The sequence below is a fragment of the Brachionichthys hirsutus genome, chromosome 15, assembly GCF_040956055.1.
Source record: "Brachionichthys hirsutus isolate HB-005 chromosome 15, CSIRO-AGI_Bhir_v1, whole genome shotgun sequence".
NCBI lineage: Eukaryota > Metazoa > Chordata > Actinopteri > Lophiiformes > Brachionichthyidae > Brachionichthys > Brachionichthys hirsutus.
This window is the reverse complement of record NC_090911.1, coordinates 4,765,663-4,788,498: the sequence shown is the minus strand read 5'-3', so window position 1 is coordinate 4,788,498 and position 22,836 is coordinate 4,765,663. Positions and strand designations below refer to the sequence as shown.

General features: G+C 39.1%; 2 protein-coding genes across 2 annotated transcripts; one reads left to right on the top strand and one right to left on the bottom strand.

Annotated features, from left to right (window-relative positions):
• Nucleotides 1-9,144: 9,144 nt before the first annotated feature.
• cdcp2 (CUB domain containing protein 2) lies at nucleotides 9,145-19,847 on the top strand. The gene is made up of 7 exons (XM_068748848.1): nucleotides 9,145-9,193; nucleotides 16,470-16,625; nucleotides 16,896-17,243; nucleotides 17,490-17,831; nucleotides 18,752-19,105; nucleotides 19,266-19,444; nucleotides 19,542-19,847. Exons 1-7 carry the CDS (start codon nucleotides 9,145-9,147, stop codon nucleotides 19,845-19,847), a joined length of 1,734 nt encoding a protein of 577 aa, XP_068604949.1.
• Nucleotides 19,848-19,976: 129 nt separating this feature from the next.
• tceanc2 (transcription elongation factor A (SII) N-terminal and central domain containing 2) lies at nucleotides 19,977-22,677 on the bottom strand. The gene is made up of 4 exons (XM_068749140.1): nucleotides 22,382-22,677; nucleotides 21,872-22,013; nucleotides 20,773-20,966; nucleotides 19,977-20,422 (listed from the first exon to the last, which is right to left on the bottom strand). Exons 1-4 carry the CDS (start codon nucleotides 22,481-22,483, stop codon nucleotides 20,234-20,236), a joined length of 627 nt encoding a protein of 208 aa, XP_068605241.1. The 5' UTR covers nucleotides 22,484-22,677; the 3' UTR covers nucleotides 19,977-20,233.
• Nucleotides 22,678-22,836: the final 159 nt, after the last annotated feature.

Here is a 22,836-nt window from a genome sequence, read left to right as displayed (position 1 = left end):
CAAATCAGAGGATACGGTTGCCACACACTCACACTCCCCTCCCACTGCTGGAAACAATTGCAGAAACAGGTTCAATTGCTAACATTTGCATGTGTTTGCACCAGAGAACATGGTTGCCAGTCTTCAAAAAAGACCACAATCTTTGAAGCACTTTTTTACAAATGCCAAGCAAAAAAAAAAACAGACCAGATTCCAGCTGTTATCTGGAACTCTCCTCTCTCTCTCTCTCTCTCTGTCGATGACGGCGACCAAACAACCAGGCTTTGCTGTTAATTAACCTCTCCCTCACTCACTCAGTCAGCAGCATCCATAGCGCGGTATTTACCCACTCAGCAGTGCAACAGATCATGCTGGCTCATTTTCATTTCATAATGCAGTCTTTGTCTTGCCACACATATTAAAAATGCCACACACCAATATCTAAAGCCTTTAGAGGAAGAGGAAGGAGAAGAGCACATTAGCATAAATTGGGATTACTATGCATGACTGTCAATTCAAAGATAATCAAACAAATTAAAATAGTCTTCCAGTGTTCATAAATGTTGGAAAGAATCATAGATAATCCACCTCGCGTTCAATGTTTATTATATTTTTTTCTTTTTCTTTTGTTTATACACTATTTGAGAGTATTTCAAATGCTTATATAATGAAAAAGAGGGTACAAATACAGGACAGGAGCGGAAAGATGCACAAGGACAAGAAAGAAAATGAGCAATGCATGAAGTGGCAAGGGGAACACGGAGAAAAGTCTAGACAAGCTAATGGATGCAATCGATAACCAATAATCAATACACTCTGAAGACCAGGTTATAATAATTATCACCTCCACACAAACCTCAGAGGTTTTTCTTTGTCTGCCTGAGGAAGCAGAACAGAGCCGATTCAGACATCCTGTCGTAAACATATTTTCTCAAAATTGGTGAAATAATTTTTTTTGTACTTTCGTTTTTCGAATGTAAAGTATTTTATGAGAGAATACGCAGAAAACACAGTATTCATCTTCCTTAATAATAACAACAAATAATAAAATGAAAGTTAGAATATATATATATATATTAATGATAACAATAACAGCAATAATAAATAAATATCATTAAAAGGAAGAATATATACATACACTGTCATATACATGCTTTCGCAATTATAAATGACCTTGATATCACCCCATTTTAGTCATGCAATTTCCTTTTTCTTAATGCACCATTTTGTTTTTTATCAAAATAATTTTCTGCATTCCTTATTTTGTGAGTTAACTTCTTAATTACTTTTACTTTTTTTATTGTATCACTCCATTTCCTTATATCTGGTGAATTACTTTGTCTCTAAAAAAAAACTTTAACATTGGAAACCCCATTTACAGATTCAAAAATCAGCTCAACCCCGATTCACGTTTATTTTTCATGGTTGGTGTATAAAGATATCAAGAACAATCTAGAACCTTTTGATGATGATTCAGATCACCATGTGGACGGTGTAAATCCCATTAGGAGGGGAATGAGCAGCTCGAGGAGGTTATGCTTCCGCCGCCATTGGTTTGTTTTTCTGTTTGTTTGTCTGTCTGTCTGTTAACAAGATAACTCATAAAGCTCTGGATGGATAAAATATGCATTCAATCCACTCACCAAAAATGACAGTCATAAAGGGGTCCGATACGCACTATCATGCAAAATGTCTTGTGGATCTGATCCAGAATGCGGTCAGAAATGAATCTTGAATTTTAACATTAAAACCCCATTTGTGAGGGTTGCTATGGTGACACTTGCTGCAGGTTGATTTCTGCCAAATATTCACATGTCCATGCCCCATATGTTTGTTTGTTTGTTTTGTTCTTGTGATTCTCTACACTTTTAATATTTAGTCAATTGCATGGTAAATGTAAAAGAGTAATCAAAAAAAAGAATCGTAAAGAAAAAAATAAATTGGTTGCACTGAACAAAATGAATTCATTACAGTCATCTTATAAGATCAGAAAGAAAGAGCTCGCATTGGGGCTTTCCTCTTTGTCAAACTGAGCATAGCTGGGCAGGAGAAGCTATAGCTTATCTTTTAATCAATAAAACTTAACTTGCTCTACTGTGCCGATAATTCCGTTTGGTCTGCTGTGCAACACAGAGCTCTTGGGAGTAGTAGGTTTGCATATGAGTTTAACAGCTAAACCTTCCGTAACGACTTTCCCCGGCCTGCAGCTGTAGTCAACTTCCCAGATTAAATGTTCACTGTGTTAAAAAAAAAATTTAGGAACTCAAATGTCCATCCCCAAACATTGTAAACTAATAGTATCATATCTGACAGCTGTGGGGATCATTAAGCAGCTGTAAAGTTTAATAAAGCAATGAAATGTGATTTTCACATGGTGCCATTCATTCCCATAAGTCCTGCCTTTGCCTACCCCTCTGTGTCGCCTCTATGCCCCAGTGGGGGTTGTAGAAAGTGGGGATCATGCAGGAGCAGAACACTTTCATAGCTCCATTTTAATTTACAATCATTACAAATTCAATTCCCAGCAAATGAGTTTTTAGAAATCCAAAGCAGTCCCTTAAGATTTCTTTATGGGCATGACCTACTTTTGTCTCCAGTAGCACAGCTCACAATATGTATGCATATTCTTACAATGCTGCAGCTCACTGTTCTTGTTCAGGAGTGAAGTCGTGCATGGCCAACAGAGATCACGACAGGGCAAACTGCTCAGAAACTCCCACAGTGACGCACGACTGCTTTAACAGCCTTCTATTTCCAGCTTGTACATAATGGCATCTGCAATCCACAGCCCGACATAATAAAAGAATGTTAACAACAATGCTTTTGTTGATTGCTGACTTGAAGTGCAAACACATCATACATCAACCACTAAGTATGCTGAGATTATATTCTGGAATCTGCCACATTTGTTTGAAACGGAGTGTGAAAAGAGGAGCTACCAAAGTGAGGAAATGGGTATAGCTGACACTTGTAACTTTAAGCATAAAATGAACTCGCTCGCTTTTTCTTTTTTTTTCCTGTGCAAACAAGGTATAATAAAAGGTGATGGACCATAAATCTTGTGCTCCACCTTTTTCAATTTCTTGCTTCACCAGGCATCCTATGGAAGCAGGGGGACCACCTTCTCCCTAGGAAATACCCTGAGTGACATCACATCTAGTAATGTGACACATATGAAATCTGTGATTTAACACATTGGGTATTTGGGGCACTGACAAAATTCAAATTAAATAATGTTGAAAAAGCAACTTGACTAAAAGAACCCCAGAGAAAAGATAGGACTTACTGAAGATTCCAAAACAAATCTCTCTATGAAAGTCGATGACCCTCCTTCACTTTGAACGTTTAGGCCTAACTTTTTTTTTTAGTGGACATCTATGTAGTGAAGTCCATTGCCCCCGTGTTGATCTTAAACATCATCACTTCTGAGCCTGCTGGCTCTGACAGGTGGTCCTGTGTGGGGGGGCAGGTGACCCTCCCCTTCTTTTCCTCTCTTCCCTCGATGCTGTCACTCATAGTGACAAAGGTGCCACAGGAGCTGATCCTGCCGGGATGGCGAGGGCGTCTGCACAGCATGTACATCTTTTAAAAGCCTCTTCACAGAACAGGCAGACAAAGACACACAAATCTACCCACTTTTGAGTGGGCACACACACTGTGTGTATAGACCTGCAATACACACACCGGTAATTTATGAGTACAAGGTGCCCTTCTGAGAAAACAGGACAGATAGTTTGTAGAAAAGGTAATCAAAAAAAAATATGCCAAGCAGCCAACTGTCATCAAATCCTATTTTTCTGACTGAATGATTCCAGGATATTTGTTTGCCTCTTGCATCTAGGATAATAAAATTGGAACAAATGTAACTGGGAAATCTGGGAAAACGGCAACATCACAAGAGCTGAAAATAATTATTATATTCTGATTAGTGTGCCTCAATATCATTTCTTGATTAAGTGCGTTGCCTATTTTTTTTTTTTTAATGACAAAAAATTAGTAGTCATGATTGTGGATGTTTGAAAATAACAAATATGAGTTGGATATTTCTAGAAGAGACACTGGGCAAGTCGCCAAGCAGAACAAAATGTGCTCCCTAGAGAAATGCCAACAGACAATAGCTATCTTCCTCCTCTCGTTTTTTATATCCTCATATTTCAGATCTGCCACTGCTGAAAACATGATATAGGCTGTAATGGATGTCTTTTAATCATCATCATCTCTAAGGTAAATAGGTCCATTTGGTCAGCCTTGGCTTTTAACTCAATTGAATGCACAGAACCATTTGTCCGAGTGTAATATGCTATATGCATGAGCCAAAATGCGACGAGGTTACCTCCGTCACGGACAACTTCTCCTTGAAAATAATGTCTTTCCAGGGATTTTTCATGTTTGTTCTTACTGCAAGGCCAGATATTATAAAAATGTTAGAAAGATAATGTTTGAGAAAGTGTCTGCTCTGTTTGTACCAAACTTAATTTGAAGTCAAAAAAAAAAAAAGATTCATGTTTAATTAAAATTTGTATCAAACAAATACATGATGGATGCAGAAAAATAATGTTTAGTCACTCAGATGAAGGAAATGTGGTAGTGGCAAGCAACAAGCCTGAGACTATTCTTATCATGTAGGAAAACACAGAAATTAATAAATAAAAGATGCTTTCATGTATAAAATATCATTTGTCAATTATTTACTACTACTAATAGTTTATTCCAGAGGTTCCATGTTTGTCGAGCGTAAATAACAAATCCAGTTGACAAATTTAGATGAATATTTTATAAGACTTGAGATGTGTCAATTATTCATATTTATTGTAATGGCATCTTGACAAAACAAATGCCCAGGCAGCCTGTGTGGATATCTTCAAGGTTGACAAAGTAGCAATTGAAGGAAAAGAATGAGGACACAAACAACACTGGAAACAGGAGTCACATGGGGACCCTTTGATTTCACCAATAGCTTCTGCTGTTTATCCCTGCAGTCAGTTCCTGTACTTCCGGGACCGCTGCTCTCTGTACGTGGGTCATGCACACATTGACCCACGTACATTTTTCATTAGCTATAACTCCACACAAATTGTACCGAACATGTCAAATCAGATAAAACTGAAAAACACCCGAGTGTCAATCAGACAGCTGTGATGTCGGCTGAGCTTTATTACAATTAACACAATGAATGGAACAAACCGACTGTAACTACAAAGCCAAAATTGGTCTTAAGAAATAAATTTTGCTTGAAGATTCAATAAATATTGGCAATTAATAGTAGTAGTAGCAGTAATTTTATTTCAATCAGTATCTTAACTCAAAAAAGAAATAAAGAAATAAAACAAAAATGAAACAACAGAACAATGACTGAAAGGGTATTGGCTGAAGTGAAACACTTATTAAAGCCAAACCCTGATTACAACTTGATTATGATTAAAAGCACCAAACGTATGGCATTTGCAACAATCGGCAATATAATTTAAAAAATATATACCGGTATATATATACTTGTTATCTCAATGTCTTTACAAAATGAATTCATTTTAGTTATACTCACATTTCTTCAGTAGAAATTAACTGTAGCTTTACTTAAAATAAATATGACTTATTTGTCAAGGATTTCATTCTTAGATGAAACAATTTGGTTTGGAGGCAATGCCCCAGAAAGGGCAGGAACCTTAGAAAAAAATATTGACAGGTAAAATTAAGACATGGTTACTTAATTCATTCCATTGTATAAACTGTATTTACAATACAAGAATGGGGAATGGTGCCGGTTTTGTGCTTCATGGACCTACACGCATCGACTCCTTAGCCAATGACCAAAGCAGCATCTGCTGTGAATTTATGTTAAATCGCTCACTAAAAAGGCAAGCTGGGGTGTAAGAATGGGGTTGTGAGACATAAATCAGGTTCATGACACCAATATGTTCACTTTTTTTGAGCCATTGACTGTGGTTTCTGGTCCAATTCTTCCTGGTGTCACAAAGCACAATTTACCCACAAAGGAACAGCTGAGAAAACACTGACAAACCAAGGACGTCTGCACAAGTTACCACAGGAGGCTGATGACATGGTTATACAATATACTGAAACATCATCCACACATGATGCATTTCCATATTCCATTCCTGGAAGAAAGAAAGAAAAGAAATCTGAATGAGGAAGGGACACATGGTACATAAGACGTAGAGCAGGGAATGGAATAATTCAAACTCAGTGACCAAACAACCTTTCAGAAATAATAAGGTGACTGGAGTTATGTGTAGGCAAGGAAGAAGATTTGTGAGATTTTTATCACACAAGGGCAAAGGCATATTAATCATAGTCAAGGCACGGTAAGGAAAGAAGTCTGGAAAGGTTAATGTGTGGAAACCGGTATAATAATGTGCAGCTTTCGAATACAAAAATGGTACATTCAATATGCAGCAAAGCAATCACAGCATTTTGTCATGCCATTGTACATATACGCGCATGCATACGTACAGCTGGCAAATAAATATGCCAAACAATGTATGAAAAATCTTCATGAATTTAACAGTAAAACAGACTCATTTGTGTGTGGGAAGGTGGTTAAGTCTGACAGTTTGTATCTTCTATAGTATGCCATCCCTTTTTTGCTGTATTTGCATGTCGGCATTTACAAAAAACAAAAAACTCAAATATCATCTTAATCATCATCAACAGCCTACACTTCAGGCAAATAATTCTCCACAAAGCTCTTCAGACAAGGAGATAACTGTACTCAGCTCCATTTATGACCTTGATAACAGCAAAAAAGAGCCATGCGGAAGGAAAAAAAACCAAAACAAAACTGGCACAAAACAAATGCAAAAGTAAATGATTCAGGTGTCTTCTTTTTGACTGTACAAGCTTTAAATCTCTGTTTCAAATGGAAGAAAATCAAAGCGCCCGTGCACTCATCATCAGGATGCAGAGCCTGCAGTCTTCCTCATTGTCTGGCAGCAAGGATGTCTTGGCAAATGGCCCTGGTGCTCATGTTGTCAATACCTCCCACTAATGTGCAGACAAAAAAATGCAATACCTAGCTCAGCTTTTCACCTTTGAAGTTTCTATTTTAATGGAACAGACAATACTCTGAAATAAATAAATACCTAACCTAAAAAAATAAATACCTAACCTATGAAGAGGCTGATCGTATGTGTATTTGTATGGTTTGATCAGGGAGATCGTATCTGTGTCTGATCTCGTAAACCAACCAATTCACAGTGTGTCATAACTTGAAAATGCTGCAAAGTAAACAAACATAATATAGTAGCTCATGCATTTATTTTTTCTTAATCAAAATACATAGCCAAATGTCATCAGCAAATAAAGATGCTTGATGTTCTTGGCTTGAAATGATAATTGACTTTACTCCTGAGTAATTTGTGATTTGCTATTGCCAAGAATTGGAAAATCACCACAAACAACATGGATCATGGATAACATTGATTTTAGCACAAATGTTCTGAAACTACGGTAAATGTTTTTAGCTTTTTTTTCTTACAAAAACATGGATTTGTCAAGAACAGTCAAAGCTTTCAAGGCTTTTCATTTTAACATTACATACAAGCTAGACATTTTCGTTCTGATATTTGCTTTTAGCCCTGCGACTCACTGGTGACGCATTCGGGGTGTACCCCACCTCTTGCTCATAGCAATGTGGGAGAGGCTCCAGCAACTCCCGTGACCTGCAAAGTGGAAAAGCTGAAGAACATGGATGGATATTTGCTTTCAGGTGTACAGTTTTATTTTACTAGAAGAAAAAAAACAATCCATGTTTACGTAGTTCCCGTTCACATGTTGAATTAATGACTGAATCGTGACTGACCATAGCAGGCCTGTGCATATTTGTCGTGAAGCAGTTTTGAAGCATTTCAACAGTTCACGCATCGCAGCATGTTAGTGCGCATGTGCCGAATTTCCCACTGGGATCAATAAAGTATTCTGATTCTGATACGCCACAACGCTGCAACTTTGAATCATCTGACTCAATCAAGATTGCTTGTAAATCGGGTTTCAGAATTTAGTTCCGCTTGAAGAGCTCTTCATGTTTATTCAAGAAACACAGCATCACCTAAACCCACCTTTTCTTTTAAGACACTATTCTTATTCACAGACATCTGCAGAGAAGTTCTTGGGGAAAAAAAAAAAAACATACATTTGCTGAGCAAATCGGAACCTCACAACATCAGCACAGCAATTTCCCTTTTCTGCTGAGAGCGAGTGATGTAATATGCGTGCCGCTGTTTCAGAACAACAATCCTTGCCTTCCAACACGGTATTGTGTAACATCAATCAGGGCTGTGGGTACTAATGGAGCTTCAGCAGCCATCACATAAGGGCAGCCTCCTGATAGATGAGGGAGCACACACAGAAATATACAAACACACCCCCACTAGTCTGTATGCAAGTAATGATAATGACTTATGAGAGGACTTGATGATCCACCCACAACACAGATAGAGACAACACAGGAGTAATAAAATCCGAGGACGAATAAGCATCCTCCGCCAACTGTTTTATCACACTGAAAAGATTACTGCCAATCTTTAGGGGAGAACTATTTAATTATACACTAATTAATCACAGTAATTGGTCATCCTGCATCCTAGGAGTGCAACCAGCCAATAACTGTTAACCTTCTGCCTCGTTCATGGGTGTTGTCCTCCTGACTAGGATACTGTATACTGCATGGCATCATTTCCAAAATGACTCCCGCTAACTATTTTCATTGGTTCGCAATTAGGGGTTGATTATCTCCAACCTGTTTGTCCATTCAATGTGAATTATTCCTCAAGGGGGCTTAAAAGCAGTGTCCCATACATGAATGTTTTCTTTAGGATCGAACATATGGTACCTTGCTTGATGAACAAAGCTGTATCTTGCAGAAACAGGCAGCTCTTTATTTTGTGCCATCTTGTTTTTGTTAGATTACAGCTGCATTATATCAAATACCCACATGGTCCCTCATCGACAGAGCCTTTCATCTGGTTTTCATATTGTGGCGTAACGCACGATTCTTTACAGTATTTGGAACTAAATACAGTGTGAATGTTGAATGAGGGGTATATTCTATGTTGCATGTGCCCCAGTCTGTACATACAGCTGGTGCCACCCACGGTCTGGGAAATTACCAGTACGCTCGGCCATCTGTCAGGAAGCACCGAGGCCAAAATGGCCAGCAGCAGGGTGGAAAAACTGCGGACTGAGATGAGTCCTCGTGGTAGCGCAAGACCTCAATTAACTGAAAGACCGTGTTGTCGGCCGTGTTGTTTCAGGCTCCAATAATCCAATTAGTCAAAACTCCTTTCAGTTCTGTTCACGTCACAATGAGGTTTTCCATCTCAACTGTTGACTCACAGGCTTTCACTTTGCTGTGTACTGTGCATACTGGTATGTTGATGATATTTGCAGAGAACACAGAATAGACATGGCACTAAGCAATGTTTCCCCAAAAGTGTATTTTGGCTATGTTCCACAAATTACAGGAAGAATCGTGCTCCCTAGAAACAAATCTGAGCATTTTCTGATTTAATGATCCATTAGCATTTAAGGTTTCGGGAAACTTTTTGTTGTATTTTTCATCACAGTTTAGGAACAATCACAGCCATGGAAAGAAACACTGCAACCTCCTTCCACTGTACACATTGCGTGCATTCTAAAACAATGCCGCAAATGTTCCTCTTTTGTTCCTGAATTATAAATTCTAGAAGAAGAAAAGGCCCTTGTGCATGTAATTTTTAATAATGAGGTGGTCGAGTTATGCAGCAATTCAGTCAAAATAAAAGATTAGACTTCCACCTCAAAAGTGGTTGTGAAAATAACACCATGATTCAAATGTTTTCAATATATTGATCAATAGCTGAGCTGCTTGTGTCAACGATTACGTGCTATCTTCCTCTCCAACCATTCATTATTAACTCTTTCAATGCAAATAACGTCCAAATAAGTTTTTTTTATAACCCAAACATTCACTCCTAACCCTGACATTGAAATTTGCCTCTCTTCAACGGCCAAAAACTCCAGAACGGAAAATGGTAGGAACACACTTTTCTTTTACCTGATGAAAGAAGATACTTTGATCTTTCGTTTGATATTCGGTGTTTGCTTAGTCATAATAAAGAATATTCTGTGGGGATTGGAACATCGGGTAACATGGGCGAAAACGGGGGCGCTCAGCATATAGCTGAGCTGAAAATGGCTGGCACTGAAAGAGTCAATGCCTCTGTGAATGTCCAAGGCAGTGTGTGTAACTATCAATCAGATTTCCATCCATCCATTTCCTTCCGCTTTTCGGGGTCACAGGAGTTGCTGGAGCCTATCCCAGCTTGCTATAGGCGAAAGGCGGGGTCCACCCCGAATCAGGCACCAGCACATCACGCCACGGGGACAGAGTTCCCGTACCTCGTAATTGAAGGGTGCTCTGTACTCTCCCTCCTGAGTTCCTGCAGTATTTACACTGCAGCACTGCTGTGACTGATTAATGAAAAATGCTGACATGTATAAAAACTTGCAACGTGTTATATATGTTGTTATCATCATTATGCAAAAACCCTGACTGATGAAAGCACATTTCAGGCTGTTCCTTTTGAAATAATTGGCACAATTAGCAAAGCTGAACTCATTAATATTTCAATTACTGATTACTAAACAAAGAGCACATGCTGAAGCACTTGTCTGAGCATTAAATGCTTGGAAATACATTTCGGCAGGATATCAGCAAACTTGTGTTTCGGCTTTGGTGGAAACGGAATTGAAAAGCAATAATTCTTTTTGACAGATCTCAGAGAACCCAGTGGCAGAGTGGAACTCATCACCGCCAAGAAATGCACCAATGCACAAAGCAGCAGAGATCACACCTCAACGCTGACATCAAATCCAGCTATGGCGACGTATATGTGTGTGTAATCTTCTGTAGTCGAGGCATTAATATATTGCTTGCCATTTACTTTCTCTAATGCTGAGCTCAATGGAAAGGATGTGGATAAAATGTTACAGCCTGCCTGCCATGTCTGACAACAGCCATGCTGCGCTTCCCCTGGAAGCCAATATTACAGCGGAAATAAATATGTTAATGTGCTCTCTGCTAGTCATGTTTCAAGCCATCATGCAATTTCCCTCTAATGGGGACCTGGTTTGAAGTAAGCAAATAGAAAACAAGCCGCAAAGAAACGGCCGCAACCTTTTTAAACTCATCAGTCTGTTTCATACGCAGCTGCAGAATGTCGAGTTTGGCACCGTGTGAAAGCCACAGCCTCATTATTTATTTCAGTGAGACCACAGTTTTGTTCTGATCTGACACACCAGGCATGCAGCAGAAGTATTAACCCGAGCATATTAAAATTCATGGATGGTCTTCTGTGAAAGGTTATGAGTTATTGATAAGCTACCATGCGGCCGTCATCAAATGGAGTTTATGATTAGATACGAGAGCGGCCAAAGCAACAAGAGGTCAGCAGTTTGTGTGTAATTATTATGAGAAGACGACAAAAAGTAAAGTGATTAGCCATGCTCAGCATCCCATAAAGTCAGGACTACAGCAAAAATCATTACGCAAAGCATCTGCGTGACAGTCAGCGATCACATTTACAATCTAAATCTGTATTATAGATCAGGTGTAACAGCCCCCACCCCCCCCCCCCCAAAAAAAAAACCAAAACAATTATTAAAAAGAGAAACTATTCACAAATGGCAGAAAGATAGTGGACGTATGGTGGGAATTAATACAAAACCCAAATCATTACTTCGCTAACATGCACCACTATAAGGACTGGACTAAAACAAGACTTTGGCTCAGGACAAAGGTGTGATTTGGAACGATCCCCGAAAAGGCCATTCTATAATCAGCTGTTTTCTCTTGATAAAAGACATTTATTATCCATTGAACTGCGGATGTAGCAGGAGCAGTACTTCAGATGATGGAGCCACACATTTTAGAGTAGCCTTTGATTGTGACCAGTTTAAGGCCCATCTGTGCAATAATCATTTTGTTTAATCAGCAGCTGGAGGACCACACCTGTCAGCTGGATGGATTACCCTGCCAATGAAAAAGTGCTCACTAATACAGATTTTAACACATAAAACATCAGTTTAGAATAAACCATTGTGTGCATAGACTGCCTGGAAGCAAAAACAAAAACAACAACAACATGTTTCATATCTTTATTTAGTGCATGGGATTATTTGGGAGATGCAGCCATTGCCCCATAGTGAAGAAAGGAAAACAACACTTGAAGCACATCTTTGAGGCATTTGATTGGATGACCAATAACAAAATAATTTCTCCCACAAAGCCATCCTAATGCAAGTTCTAACCATTAGCATAATAAGTCCACCATTTGGGTATAGAGTTTATGAACAAACCTCGATTTTAACGTGCAGTTTTATTGGCCACAGGGAAAATAAAGGCTGATTGATGGGCTGGCCAGACTGGCAGCCTGGAACCATTTCTATCTGCCTCCACTACAGACTAAATTAACAATAAACATTTTTGCTACTACTTGGAAAAGGTGGCTCTGTATTTTTCAGGGATTAAACAGGGATTAAATTTGTGTTTGTGTTCAAAATTCTAAATTGATCTGCAGATTTCAACTATCACATATTGGTTCGCAGGCAGTATTTAGGTTTAGGTAGAAGCTATTTGGTTTAAAGTCAGAGAACAGGTGTTGGAGAAATTTAATTTCCAAGAGATTATGAATACTGAATTGTTCTAGTAATGGAATCAGTGAAGTTTCTGTTTCATCTTATAATAATGTACTTTCTTTTAGTTTTAGTATATCCCATACCACTTAATTGTCAATAAAACCTTCATATTTTAGATGTACTATATATTCTTTTCATTTTTAGATTGTGCATTCTCAAAATAGTGTTTTTCTATTGCATTTGCTTCAACTTAAAATGTACAAATACAAATCCTGGAGAGAATTTATGACTGCGATAACTAATTAGTATGGCACAGTATGTTTGAAAAACAAAAAATATTTGGAATCATTCCTGCTCAATTATACATTGTCATTTTTATTTTATATTTCTCCCCGGATCTGGATAAGAGGTAGACGACAATGACGAGTATGACAATTGTCTTTGTTACTTTCTACATGCAAAAGAAATATGCGTATAAAAAGTACTGAAACAACCAGGAGCATAAAAAACCCGACTCTTCTACTGTAGCGGAGCGAAGGTAGCAGAAATAGTAGCTGCAGAGGAGAGTCCATCCCTCCTCCATTCTGTTTAACCTGAATAACAGATTGCACTGCTTTCATAACTACAGAGGGAGGCTTAGCTCATTATGCCCCATAATCCAATCTGTGAGCTCCTTGAAATGGAGACACAAAGACATATCAATATTGTCCTTGGTTGAGGGAGAAGGTGGAAAATGTGAACAAAAAACACTGCCTCTGAGAAAAAAATAACATTTGTGGTTGCATGTGAGAACCAGCAGGGAAAGCGTGGTACAAGGTTGAAGCAATGATTCCTCTCTACTGTTTGGCCGCTCCACTCCTGCATAAAAAGTCCTGCCCATGCTATAGATGCTTGATTAATGTTGAATGCAATACAGTGTTATTGGAAAAATGGTATTTAGAGAAATAGGAGAAACTGGAGTCAAAAATCTAACTGGCTGCAGATATATATTAACTGGTGTACATGTAGCATGGCCTGATTCTGGATTATCATTGCGCTCTTTCTGCAGACATGCTGTACCTCTATAAAAGACAAATCATGCTAACTGAGTCATCATATAGCCCCTGGATACATACTGAAAACGGCATGGTCTGCAGGCTGTGTCAGAAGCATTAACTTTTTATTGTGTTGTGATGCTTAAAAATTCGCCTCATATCCCCAGACTGTCATGGGCTTCAGCAAACATTCATCAAAGTGACGAACACTCCTGCTATACTCGCAGCACAACCGAACATAATCTGTCTCGATGTGGAGGAAGATGATTTGTAAAAAAAAAAAAAAAAGAGCACATTTTATTAAAGTTTTATCAACATTCACATCATTTCCTTTGCTGCCGTATGGATCACACGGTGTCAGATGTCACAACAGCGGCAACACTCAATTTATTTAGGACTTTTTTTTTTAAACATACAAAGTTTAACAAAATGTTTTTGTGTAGTTTTTGGTCCGACATCATGCAATTGCCTGAAGTTCCCCTTCATTCTGCTGGAATTGTACAACACTTTCAACCTCTCATTTCTAGTATTTACATACCAATAGACAAACAATATCTTTCTGGAACACATTTCAGCTTTGCCCACTGGCCGACAGCAACACGCTTACAGAGGACAGAATCTGAATTCAAAGGTGACGTGGTTCATTTCAGTTCCACAAACTGATATTTGAAAATCACTTGACTGATTTTCATCACATTCTTAATTTCTTATTTCCTTTACCTCGGCGCTGTCGCTGCTCACTGAGTTTTCACAGTGCCACAGCACCATCTAGTAGGCCTTTCCAGGTACTAACTTTAGTCAGGGGCTATTTGCCCTAAAAGCCCCACCTACACAGACCTGGTGGAATAACAAACATTTGTTTGAAAAATGGGCTCTTCCTCAGACATTTTATCTACTTGACGGTTATCCATTCCCCTGCCTCTGGATTATTGCTGTCTACATTTGTCTGTGCTGCTCACCTGCAGGACTGCCAGGCCAGGAGGAATGATTCATGTAACGTGACTGGCCATTTAATTTTAGTTTACTTGTAAATGTATATTTCATTATTGTGAAACCGGAATGACTTGTTTCTTTCTGGGCAAACCCCACATTTCCAATCACACACTCAGAGGGGACTCAATCACGCCCATATAATATAATGATAAAATGATTACAATTGATGATAAATCATTCCATCGGGCCAAAGCGAAATGGTTAATGATGATGACTCCTCAGGCTTGAAGCAACCAGTCCCTGTAACACAACCCTATAAAAGCTAAACAGAGACTTACCCACCTTGCTTCTGCCATTGCAGATGCTTTGTATTCAGATATTCTGTGTGTGTGTGTAGTTTTTAATAACCCTTACAAGGACAAGTTTGATCGCTATCCTTGTTTATAAAATTTCCACCAGTGCATCCAGCCTTAGGTATAATATTACTGTGGTCTTGATATATTCACTTTAAGGCGAAGCGTAATTTAAGTGTTATAAGAAGATGGACTCTGCTCTTACTTGGCTGTTACCGGTAATCCTGGTGCTTTATACCGTAATCTAACTGCAGTTTGTTGCGTTTTGTCTTCTCACGTTAGTTTATTATGGTTTTCTTCAAAAAGTACAAACGTATTTGCATTCTTGCACCCCATGTCAAAAGCACCCAGTTTACATTTAGCAGTTTTCATTGATAGACACAGTTCAGCATTGAGAAATGCTGCACATAATTTCATCATAAAATGTTTCATGAGTGTAAGATTTAGTGTCCTGCTCTAGGATTGTAAAATAGCATGTCATGCACCAAGCAACAATAAACACAGACGTGAGGGAAAACACCATCTGCTGCAGAGGACAACCAACGCTCTGCTGGAAAAACTAACTGACAAAGGTGCTGCTTTCACTCCTAAAAGTCCAACTGAAGTGTCGTTCCACCAGTCATTATATAAAGATTTATGTTTCTGCATCTTATGAAGTGTTGAATAAGTATAGACAAATGACGCTGACTTAATTTAAAGTACATACCAGAATTAAATGTGGCATACAAGCTTATACCAAAACAAAATGTATCTTCAATTAAAGCTGCAGCTGCAGCTGTCACCATCTTAAATGATTATTTCGTTATTCACCTTCTCATCCAGCTGTTGGCAAAAAAAGAAAACGCATGTGATCCAAATGTCAAGCTATTATTTCAGTAGAGAGAGTATATATCATGTCAACAAAATATATGTGTGACTCAAGATCAAATGAATGGCTTCATTTTAAAATTCATTGGCATCTCATGTTAATATTTAACTCATCTAATGTTTTTTGTTTTACCATAGTTCCCAGGTTCAAGAGAGAACTTTATGCATTATGTGCTTATATGTTTCAAATAAATGAGATTGTCGGACATCTGACACAGCTGTGCATTTGTTCATTTGCATGCATTCCCATTCACAGTCAAAATGTTAACGTCTTTGTGAGCTGCTTTAACACAAGAAAACCGAAGCCTATACACAGCACCCCTTACTCTAGAACATCAATCGTTCTGAAATGTCCTGTCCCTCAGGATCTTGTAATGAAGCAATTTATATCAGTGACAAATGCGATCATCCGCTCTTTCCCCTTGCCTCTTTTATCAACGGGGCTAGCAAACGATTTTCAGTGTGTGCTTGTGTGTGTGTGAGAGAGAGAGAGAGTGAGGAAGAGAGAGAGACCATCATTAAAAATACATAGCATCTCTCCAAACAGTGTCCTGACAAGCCACTCGTGCTCATTGGATATCAGTCATTAAAATTTAGCAAAGAGGGCAAAGTGTGGCCCAGATAGGCATCAGGTTCCTCTTTTGAGCATTGGGTGAATTTTCCTCCACAGGCGCCACTGCTGAGCGGCCGTGCGCTCGGAAACCTCCTATGTTGGTATTCTGGCTGAGGCGTGACCAACGGCGAATCAACAACAACAGCATGAGTCTCAGGGTGGCTCTACTGATTCATTTCATGCTGTTTGTTGACGAGGCTGATCCTAAAAGAGGTGAGTTACAATTTTATATATTGATAGAGGGCATCTTAAATTTGATGGAATTGCTTTTTCTCAGTAGCTATCTGTAAAAAAAAAAAACCACACACACACAGAGTTAAACCTGCTCGATGTCATCAATGAAATACACAGTCAGAAACTGTTCCGAATGGCTAGAAAATTGTCAGATAAATACTAAAACTGAAAACTGAAACTGAAATCCATAACCTTTACGCTGTATCTTTTTTACTTTGCGATGACAATAAATGTTTGTGTTTATAAAAGGTGTCAAGTGCGGAGGAATCCTCTCTGCTCCATCTGGCAATATGTCAAGTCCAAACTTCCCAGGCCTGTATCCCTACGACATTGACTGTTCCTGGCTAATTGTGGTGGCAGAGGGTTCCTCCATCCTCCTCACCTTTTACCACTTTGAGCTCGAGTACCACGCCAGCTGTGCCTATGACTACATCAAGATCTACAATGGCATATCAGAGGATGAGGGAAACCTCCTTGGGATATTTTGCGGCGACATCTCCCCACCACAGTTCACCTCTTCCTGGAATGTCATGTCTGTCATCTTCCACTCAGACCGCCATGTGGCCTACAGGGGCTTCAGCGTCGGCTACAGAAAAGGTGACTCGTTATAATTGATGCCAAAGGATCGACCTTGGCCTACAAGTATCACAGAAAGACTTAGTTTAGCCTCCTTACTTTTAGCTCTAAGGTCAACATGGTGGCACGCTGGCATGTTTTCAAGATTACTGACAAAATAAAAGTCAATTTCACCTCTTTATAACATTCCCTAGTGGTTGTTGTGCATGTTCACTATCATAAAGTCAATTGTAAAATAGATAAATGTTTGACTTCTGTCTACCTTAGATGTGTGTGGTGGAGTGTTAACTGGCCTATCAGGCGTGATCTCCAGTCCAGGCTACCCTCGGGAGTATAGCAACAATGCTGACTGCTCCTGGATTATCCACGTGTCCAACAACAGTGTGGTCACGCTGGTCTTCTTGGACTTCCAACTGGAAAACAATGAGGGATGTAATTTTGACTTTATCGCCCTGTTTGACGGCCCAACAGTCACCCACCACCACCTGGGGAAATATTGCGGGGCAGAAACCCCCCCACACATAGTCACTTCCTCCAACCACCTTCTGGTAGTCTTCAAGTCTGACTTCAACATTGGTGGGCGTGGTTTCAAGGCCTTCTATTACTCAGGTAGGAATGATTGATGATGCAGCATGTAGGGGGTTGCGTATATCTGACCCCCTTTGACACACATCATGTGGATCACGGGATCCTATCACCTCGCCTGGAGAATTATGTTGGACTCACAAGCAGCTCGGTTACAAGGATGATCTTTCTTGGCAAATGCTATCTAACCCCCTCTGATTATGAGCAAATAATTCATGTCTTTATTAAGCTTCACTTTGACGACTGCAATTCCCTTTACCTGGGAATCAATAAATCATTATGAAGTCGCCTACAGATGGTGCAAAATTCTGCAGCACATCTTCTTTCAGGCAAGAAGAAGCATGAACATATCACTCCTGTTCTTGGCCTCACTCCAACCTGTCTTTTAGAATTGATTTTACATTTGGTTTTTTAAAGGTGTACATGGGTTGGCGCCTTATTATTTAGCTTCGCATCTGCTCTTTGATCCAAAGACCAGGTTAAAAACTAAATGTAGCAGAGCATTATAGAGCAGCTGCCCCGTGGCTCAGGAATAACTTTGGTTCTGGTACTCTGAAAACCTTTTTATTCTCTAAAACTTTTACATGAGGGGAGCATCATTACATTGCTTGCTTTTGTGTTTTCGTTTTGCTTGGCTTTTAGAAATGTATTTCCCAAAGAGGAACAATTTAGTTTTTTTTCTGTGAGCCGGTGAAAAACGAAAAGCACATGCATCTCTGAAGGACCATGAGGAGGTCTACACTTACGTCAATTCAGCCGTATTCCATATCTAATTGCTCTGGAACCATAATTCAATTCTCTATGAGGAGACTTTAATTATATTCTTGTTATATACATACATACACTGAGTGACTGACTTTACCAAACACAGTGGAAGCAGCAACACAGAGCAGAACTGTCATAAGGTGATAAAGTTTTACTAATACGACCAACTTTACTCTCAGGTGAATGCCAGCAGGTCCTGTCAGCTGTAAGCGGGCACTTTAGCAGTCCCCATTTCCCTAACATCTACCCAAACAACATCAACTGCCACTGGAGCATCTCTCTCGCAGCAGGATACCGCATCAAACTGCTCTTCCCTGTCATGGACTTGGAAGACCGCAACAGTCTGTCAGGCGACTGTGACTACGACTCTGTTGCAGTTTATGATGGAGACAGCCAGACGGACACCCTACTGGGACGCTGGTGTGGCAGAGAGAAACCATCCTCCCTCATCTCAAAGGGCAACAAGTTGCTGGTGGTACTCAACACAGACAGAAACGAAGCTCATCGAGGGTTCACTGCCTCTTATCTTGGAGGTAAAAATTAAGTCATTGAATTGAGTCATTTAAGTCTGAACTGAAGAAGCTATGCTAAGCAAGTGCTTTAAATTAAAGTATTATATTTGAGTAAAGAATCCTTTCTTTCATATTATGTTCTTCAAAAAGAAAGAATTAAATGTATTTTTCTTCCCACAAGTGGTACCAGTTAACATTAGCTGCACAAGATCAGAATTCACCATTTTGATAGCGCAGCAGTCCTTACCTCAGCTGGACCGTGAGCGTATCTACCTGGGGAACCCAACTTGTGCAGCCCAGCTGACAGCCACATCATACAAGATACTTGCTCAGTTTGTTAACTGCGGCACCGCTAGCCAGGTGACGAGCCAGTCTCGTATGACTCACTGTTGCACAGTAATAGCCAAATGATTTGTGACTTGCCTGTATAAATAATTCAACTCCTGATCCCTTACAGAAACATCGGAACATTACTGTGCTGGTAAACAAACTCTACATCGATTTCTCTGATGGGAAGCAGCAGAATATCCAAGAATATAAAGTGCAGTGTGATGCCCTGAGAAAGATCGCATCAGTGTCTATCATTTCAGCAGACGAGCGTCGCCGAGAGGAGCTGGCCCAGCAAGCTGACAATGAAAGCGATGGCAGTCCAGAGGGTCCGGAGGCAGAGCCTTATGACCTGAGCGATATCGTCTTCATTAGCATCTGTGTTCTGGCTGTAATTCTCATGATGATAGCCATCGTCTGGCTGGTGCTGCTTTAGTAATATAAATATACAACAGAGAGAGGACTCAGACACTGAAGTTGTCATGTTTATTAAAATCAGAATACATTTGATTAAAAACATTTAAGGACAGCATAAAAAAAGAGCTTATGTCACAGCAACGTCATGATTCCAGCACAAAGGAATGGCAATATCATCACCAGCAACAACAGATGACATACTCTTGATACAATTTATGCATTTATAAAACAGTGAAAGGGTGCTAATGTGCCACGGAATGTAAAAATAGTTTATATCTTCTTTACAGTAAACCTAAAAAAATGAAATATAAAAATGTGCATACATCACAACACCTTGACAATTTTCAAATTAAACAACCAGACAAATAAGATAGTCAGACTTGAAACCTAGTTGTTGATTATTAGTTATTTCTTGTACTTAGAAACCAGATTGTTTACAGATATGGTGTTGTCTTTACCTTGAGCTCTGACTTCCGGGTTGTGTTTGAAAGCAAATACCAGTGCTCTAACAGTCCGCCTGTAAGAGCTGCTGACTAACCGGGAGCTCTGGTGAAACACTTCTCTCTCAATGTTGTCTATGAGACCTGAATCCGCCTGTAGGTCAGACAAAAGATAAATAATAAAAGATCGTATGTAAGCAAGCAGGTAAATATTATAATGGACATGCAGTGTTGCACAGATTGTGTGTTATAGTTGAAGATAATTCAAGTTAATAGTGTTTTAAAGGTCTTCAAACATCTGCAACATGTTCTTCTCATAAAACAAAGTAACATTAAGATTCTTGAAGACAGTCAAGTTTAATGTGACCGATCTGAGATGCCATACAAAAACAAAAATGACAACTGACCATATGTTGTAGCCCCCCCCCCCCCATTACTTAGAGGTGGATAAAACAATGTACAGAACAAAGAGATTTTAAGGACTTCAACAAGACACTCTCTCACCTTGACCTCCATGGCTTCAGACATTAACCTTCTCGCGCTGCTCCTGAGCCCTTCCGACTGCTTGTCGGAGCGCACCTCAATAGATGGCTTATTGGAATTCCCCTCGATGAATGTCCTCCAGTCAGTATAAACTTTCGACGCCATTGAACTAACCTCAGGGTCCAGATGCTTTCGCATTTTATTGACGATGTGACCTTATAGGCGAGAGGATTTCATAATGTGTTGCACTAATTAGTATAATGTGATTATGATGGTGGGAGAAACATGCACAGTGAAAAAAACTATTTTGACTTGCTCTTTCAAGATTAAATGCCAGTGTAACAAGGCAATGAAAGACAGTTTCATTATAGGCTTCTGAATTTTCACACTCACGAGATTTAAAAATGCACCACTGTGATATTCTACAAATTTACTTGCACAATTTGTGTTGAAAATAATCTATATGTGAAAATAACCAGTCTTTTGTTCCATATTAATAAACCATAGAACAGTCATTTTAACTTAATGATTACCTCAGTACCAAAAACCAAGGGACAGAATGAAAACAACACTAAAACATATGCACTCTATCAGCACAATAATAGTGATCCTCTCCTTGATGGACTGGAACAACTTCCGGATGTTCTGTAGCAATCCATTAAGGTTCTTCTGGATACATAATGCTGATGTAGTTGAACGAGCAACAACCCTGGTGGCTTGTCTTACAACCATACTTCCATCTAGCATCTAGCATTGGGAAGTCATGTTGCTCCAGACGTGAAAAGATATCTTAGAAAATTTTATTATCCCCAATCTTTATGTCTTTTACAGATGAGAGCTAATTTAAAAATAAAATTAATTGTATTTAATTTAAGACTACTCACAAAAGAATCTAACAAGCATGACCAAAGCTTAGGTGTTGAGAATTACAACACTTTCCCTACATGCAGCTTTACAAACAAAAGCAAGTTGAAGGTTTTCTCAAATCGTGCTAAAAAGGAGTGGTGAGTTTTTAAATCCCCCGAGTATGGTTCAACTTGTCTGTTGTATCACAATCTGTACTGGCAGCTGAACAAAACATAATAACAAACGTCTTGTCATGATCTTTTCCTCAGCCTACCTATTTTTGTGGACTTGAGCACATCCCTCGACGGGATCTTCTTACTCAGGTCTGTCAAGGCGCTCAGGAGGTTTTCTTTCGTCTGCTGCGACAGCTCCAAGATTGATTTGTAGCGCATGATATCCTCGATCACAACAACCCTCTGTGAAAACAGAAAAACGATAAAAGTGATGTGGAACATCACAATATGTGGAACAGATGCTGACTTAGCTTGATGATGATGATGAATATATATATTAGGAATATTAGAGCAGTACAAGTACAGTCAAACAGTAGCATGTACTACAGTCAAACATCCAAGAGGAGCATTTCAAATAAGACCTTGCGGTCTTGTTTCCGTTGAAAGTCCTTAGTTCATCGACATTTAACAATACCAATAAAAATAATATTAAATTACTCAATTGATGCAAAATAACAATAAAATACAAATAAATTACACCACAGATGCAAAACGAACAATACATTAAAAAGATCAAGCTTGATCAAGCATGCAAGGGGCTGACTGCTCACCCGCAGAGATTCAATCGTAGTTTGCCTGTATTTCTTTTCGTTGCTTTTATTTCTAGGCGTTTCTGCTTTGGGATTGGGAAGGCGCACTACAAACTTGTCCATTTTTACATACGTTGCAGGCTATCGAGTAGACTGGTTGGTTTTGGCAATTTAGTAATTAACTTTAAAAACAGAAGACGTTTAGCATCATTAGCTGCTCGGTTAACGTTGCCTCTATTTACAATTTAATGAACTGATCAGCATTGCTTCTTCGGTTTACGTCAATACTTGCTTTCATGGCTGGAACAAATCTGATAAACATATATTTTAAATGTAATTAGAGAAGCTATTCTCGCCGAATACTCATGTTCTTCTTCTGGTTCTTCTTCTTCTTCTTCGATTTGAAATTGCGGTCGGCAAACGACAGTACAGAAGAGTTACCGCCCCCAAATCGGAACAGGCGTTAATGCAGGAAG